This window comes from Streptopelia decaocto, assembly GCF_964273445.1.
Source record: "Streptopelia decaocto genome assembly, chromosome: 1".
NCBI classification, from domain to species: domain Eukaryota; kingdom Metazoa; phylum Chordata; class Aves; order Columbiformes; family Columbidae; genus Streptopelia; species Streptopelia decaocto.
The window spans coordinates 191,992,384-191,996,895 of record NC_138663.1 but is presented as its reverse complement, the minus strand read 5'-3'; the positions used below and the strand labels follow the sequence as shown (position 1 = coordinate 191,996,895).

The 4,512-nt window shown below is 60.5% G+C and overlaps 1 protein-coding gene across 1 annotated transcript; it reads right to left on the bottom strand.

Annotated features, from left to right (window-relative positions):
- Positions 1 to 253: 253 nt before the first annotated feature.
- On the bottom strand, positions 254 to 3,912 carry LOC309435274 (PHD finger protein 7-like; the record flags this gene model as incomplete). The annotated part of the gene is made up of 9 exons (XM_082043336.1): positions 254 to 426; positions 574 to 692; positions 1,336 to 1,449; positions 1,876 to 1,982; positions 2,067 to 2,229; positions 2,458 to 2,582; positions 2,849 to 2,950; positions 3,099 to 3,190; positions 3,879 to 3,912. The coding sequence occupies 9 exons, from the start codon at positions 3,910 to 3,912 to the stop codon at positions 254 to 256; spliced, it is 1,029 nt and encodes a 342-aa protein (XP_081899462.1).
- Between the last annotated feature and the right edge of the window lie 600 nt (positions 3,913 to 4,512).

Here is a 4,512-nt window from a genome sequence, read left to right as displayed (position 1 = left end):
ATTGCTCATTGCAGCATTCAAATCTTCTAGAAAATCCCCAAAACTTAGCTAAGAGCAAATTCCCCTCGCTGGGGCTCACAGGGTGGGTGGCCTGTGCACATGGTAGGTGCACACAGCAGGACCAATGGGACTCCCTCCGGCAGGGCCTGGGTGCCTCTGCCATCCCCAGGAGCTGCCCCGAGGCCCGTCCTGCAGAGCTGCCCAGCAGGAGCCCAGCAAGCGGTGGAAGCGCTGGCTCCTCAGTGCCGGCTCCTCAGGGCCGGCTGTAAGGCTTTTTGGCCCGGCTCTTCATCCGCGAGCGCCCCGCCCTTCGCTCCGGCCCTGTCTGCACTGGCCGGCTGCTTGTCTCGGGAGCCGGGGAGCTGCGGGATGATGCTGCCTGGCCAGCAGTGCTGGGTCCAGCTGTCTCGGGCTGCCTGCTGGAGGCTGTAAGGTAAGGTGTGGCAGGAGGTCAGGAGCATGGCCCCACACCCCAGAGTGGTTCCCCTACCCATCCCAGAGGTAGACAGCCTCCGCCAACCCCAGGCGGTGCACCAAGGGAATTCCAAATGGGGGACCAGGTTCAGCTCTTACCGGCACTCACGCCAGCACAGTCCTCACACTCCCACGTGGCTGCGCTCTTATTCAAGACGGAGCAGCATCGGTGGGTGCCTTTGGCAGCACAGGAGGAGCACAGCAGCAAGTACCACGGCCTGGGGAAGAAACCAGGCTGGTGGTCACAGCCGCTAGGGCTGGCACACACGCCTGTACACCCCATATAGACACGTACGTGTGCTTGGACACACAAATCATGGAACATACACAAAGAGATGTCCCACAAACAGAGTGTTGGCTCATCTCAGTGGGTTTCATGCCTGAACAATGCGTATGATGGCTCTGCTGGGACAGCCCTGGGAGGGGTTAGACAGGTTGTTCCTTCTTCTGAGAGGTTTCTTTGGGTTTCTGCCTGCCTTGGGCCTCTCCGCAGAGCTGGGCTTACGGACCTGGGCCCCTGATGCGCTCATGGCTCCTGGGATGGGCCTCCCATGCGTAGCTGGGGCTAGGGATTCTTTGCAGTCCCTCCAGATGCCACCACTGGCTCTCTCTGTTCCTCTCTATGTGCGCAAGTGGGCTTCAAGTGTATGACTGAGCCCGGCAACAGGAGTGACTGCACTGGTCAGGAGTGCCGGTCAGGGCATGGCCAGACAGGCGTGAGGAGCAGACACTATGTACACATTCTGGATGTGTGCAGGTGAGCTTTTCTGGCATAGCCTAACAGAGGGATCTGGAGAGGATGAGGCGAAGGCATCTGCTGCCAAGAATTCCAGCAGGGAAATTGCTGTTTTGGTGACTTACCCCTCTTCTTCTGCCTGCTCCCTGCCTTGAGCACAGAGGCACAGGCTGGCGTCGCAGCAGCTGTGCCTCTGGTACATATCTGTAAAGCCAGCACCAGCCTCCCAGGCGGGTTGTCTGCATGTGAAGGAAAAGGAAGGTCATGAGCCTCCCCTGCTGTAAGCATAAGGGAGAGCCAGGCGTCTAGGACAGACAGACACTTGAGCAGCATGGGGAGCCCCATGCAGCTAGTTTGGTTGCCTCTCTGAGCCCCAGACCATGTTGACCTCTGTTGTCAATGGCCTGGCAGGGCTGGGGAGAACACCAGGAGGGAAGCAGGGGCTGCCTTTGCCCCAAAGGAGCATGGAGGCAAGAAGCTGAGTGGAGGTGTGAGAAGAACAACCAGGCAAGTTTGGGGGTCTTCTGCGTCCCTGCCTGGGGTCTCCTGTCCTCCTGTCAGCAGCCACTCCGGTGGGAGACAGAGCTCGGGCAGAGAGCCTGTGGGCTAGCCCAGCACAGTTCATCTGTCTTGGGGGCGCACTGGAAGGGCAGAAGAGAACCAACCTGCTGGGGACTTGGATCCCCAGGGAAGACATTTCTGGCAGGAATTTCTCCCTGTCATTACACTGGGGGCACCGGAAGCAAAGCAGCCCAGCGTGGAAAGCCTGTTGCTGCAAGAGAGAGACAAGCAGCGTGAGGGGGGCACGGCTGCCAGGCAACTGCCTTGCCCAAGGGGCACAGGAAGGGCCTCGTACCTGGATGCAGCCCCGATGGAACCAGGCCTGCCTGCAGTTGGGGCACACCATAGTCTGGTAGGACAGCTGCTCCTCCACGTGCTCCAGGCAAATGACGCAGGACGTTTGGCCATCCTGGCATGCCCGCACTGTTTGCGCTGGCCTGTGCTCTTGGCAGAAGGACCTGGGTGGGAGACAGAAGAGCCGGGCAAGGTTAGGGAGTGATGAGTCCTTTCCTTGGTTCTGGACAAGGCTACCCAAAGGAGTGTGGAGGCCGAAGGCTGTCCCTGGCTCCAGGAGGACCCTTGGAGGAGTCGCTGTGGGGCACACCACTCACCTACCTGCTTGGTCACTGCTGGCAGGAGGGGGAAGGAGGCAGAAGAGGCCCAGCATGATGGCCGTCAGCCCTTACCTGTACTGCCCAAAGAACTGGGAGACACATCCATTTTCACGGCCGCAGGGGAAATGGAAGCTGCGCTTGCACTTCTTCCCCTGGCAGGTAATGGTGGCCCCCCTCTCGCCACAGACGTAGCAGATCTGCAAAAAGCACAGCAGCTCTCACATCAGGGATGTGCTCTGGGCCCCCCCCGGCCTGCTTCAAACCTTTGGCAAAGGTGCAGGGATCTGGGCACTGCTGAGCCACGTGCTGCAGATGCAGCTTGTGGAGTGCAGTTCCTGCTTATCCCGGAGCCCCTCTGGAACTCCTGGGACTTGTGTTTCCTGCGGCTGGCTGAAACACCGGGAGCAGGCTCAGCCCGTCCTGGTGAAACCTCCCTGCACACGCTCCCCTATGAGGTCCTCACCTTCCTAGTGGCCTGCTTCACCGCCCGTCGGACATCCTCGGGGCGGATGCTGTGGACTTCGTAGTTCCTTGCCCGCCTCGAGGAGAGCCCGCTGGCCAGATACTGAAAAACAGAACAGTCCAGGAGCTCATTAGGTGGGTGACGCAGGGACCACTGCTGCTCAATGCTGCTCAGAGAGGAGCTGGGGAAGCCATGGGCTGTGAGCACAGTCCCACACCCCTCGGCTGGGGGCAGCTCCAGGGGAACTCACCAGGCAGTTCTCATGGGTGCAGACACCATTAGCCTGCCTCTTCTCCCCATAAATATCTTCATCATCATCTGCCTGGCCGCATAACACGCATGCTGCAGAGGGGACAGGAGAGGCCACAAGCACTGAGCACCTCTCTAGGATGAGCAAAAGTGTTCTTGTAGAGGGATTTCCCTTCACGGGCCCACTCTGTTCGTGACTTGCTGTGTTAAAGGCAGGGCTGGAGCTGCCGGAAAAGCGTTTGGTGGCTTTGTGGAGAAAAGGCCATTGCAGCCATCGCAAGCGCCTATTTTTGTCACAACAGGCGCATGAGTGATGGGCAAGAAGCATGACATGGGCCAGGATGGTTCTAGGCTGTATCAGTGGACAGAGTGCCTCCCTCCATGCTTTGGGGTGCTGCTCTTGCTACCAGTCCCTGTGTTCCACACAGCGGGTCCTGCCCTTGCCAAAATCCCCTGCCGTGCCCATTCCTATCCCACTTGTCCCTAACAGCCCCAAAGCAGGTCCTGTCCTTGGCTGCGGTGGGTACAGCTCTGTCCCCATCTGTGCTTCTCATCCCGCCGCACCCCTCACTCCCAGCCAGCCCCGGCAGCACCTCCCCGCCCCACGCAGCCTCGTCTCGCCCCAGACCCCTTTGCTGAGCATGGCCCCCGCACTGCGGCGCGGTTGGGTCTCCAGCCCGGCTGCACAAGGCTTGCAGCTACACACAGACCACAGTCCACGCCGACACCTCCTGTGCTTGGCCAGGGGACACAGGGATGTGTGGGGTCACTTTGCTCTCACCGTTCTCCCTTGTATCAGGGGCCTTGCGCTTCATGACAGACACCGTGACAGTGGCAGCGAGTGCTCCTGAAACCGCCCCAGCAGCGCCGGGGCTTCTTCAGACTCTCCTCTGCTGACTCTGTGGGGGAAACGGCATGAGACGCGCTTCCAGCACAGGAGCCCAAGAGCTGCAGACCCGCTTCTCCCACAGCGCCCTCATAAGCCCCTTGTCCCCTGCCCAGGGCTGTCCCAGCCTCAGGCAAACACTGGCAGTTCCACATCCGCCTCACTCACACCCGGGGCTCAGACCCCCAAAGGCAGCGGCTCCTCCTGGCCTGGCCTGGCCTGGCCTGGCCTCAACTCACCTCACCTGAGCGCTGGGAGGTTCTGTCTCCCAAAACAGGGCCTGTCTGTGCCCACACCCCTTTTTATACCTGCCTGGGGACCGTGTCACAACCACTGTGACACCACTGTGACGCCATTGCCACACCCCCACTGCCACCCACTAGCACATGGCCACCACTTCACCGGGGCTGTGGCCAGGGCCCGGTGAAACACGGGCTCCTGAAACACGCTCTAACGCAGGGGCACCCACAATCCCCATAGATTCAGCTCCTGGGGTACATGGCCAACACACAGAGCCTGCGAGCGCTCC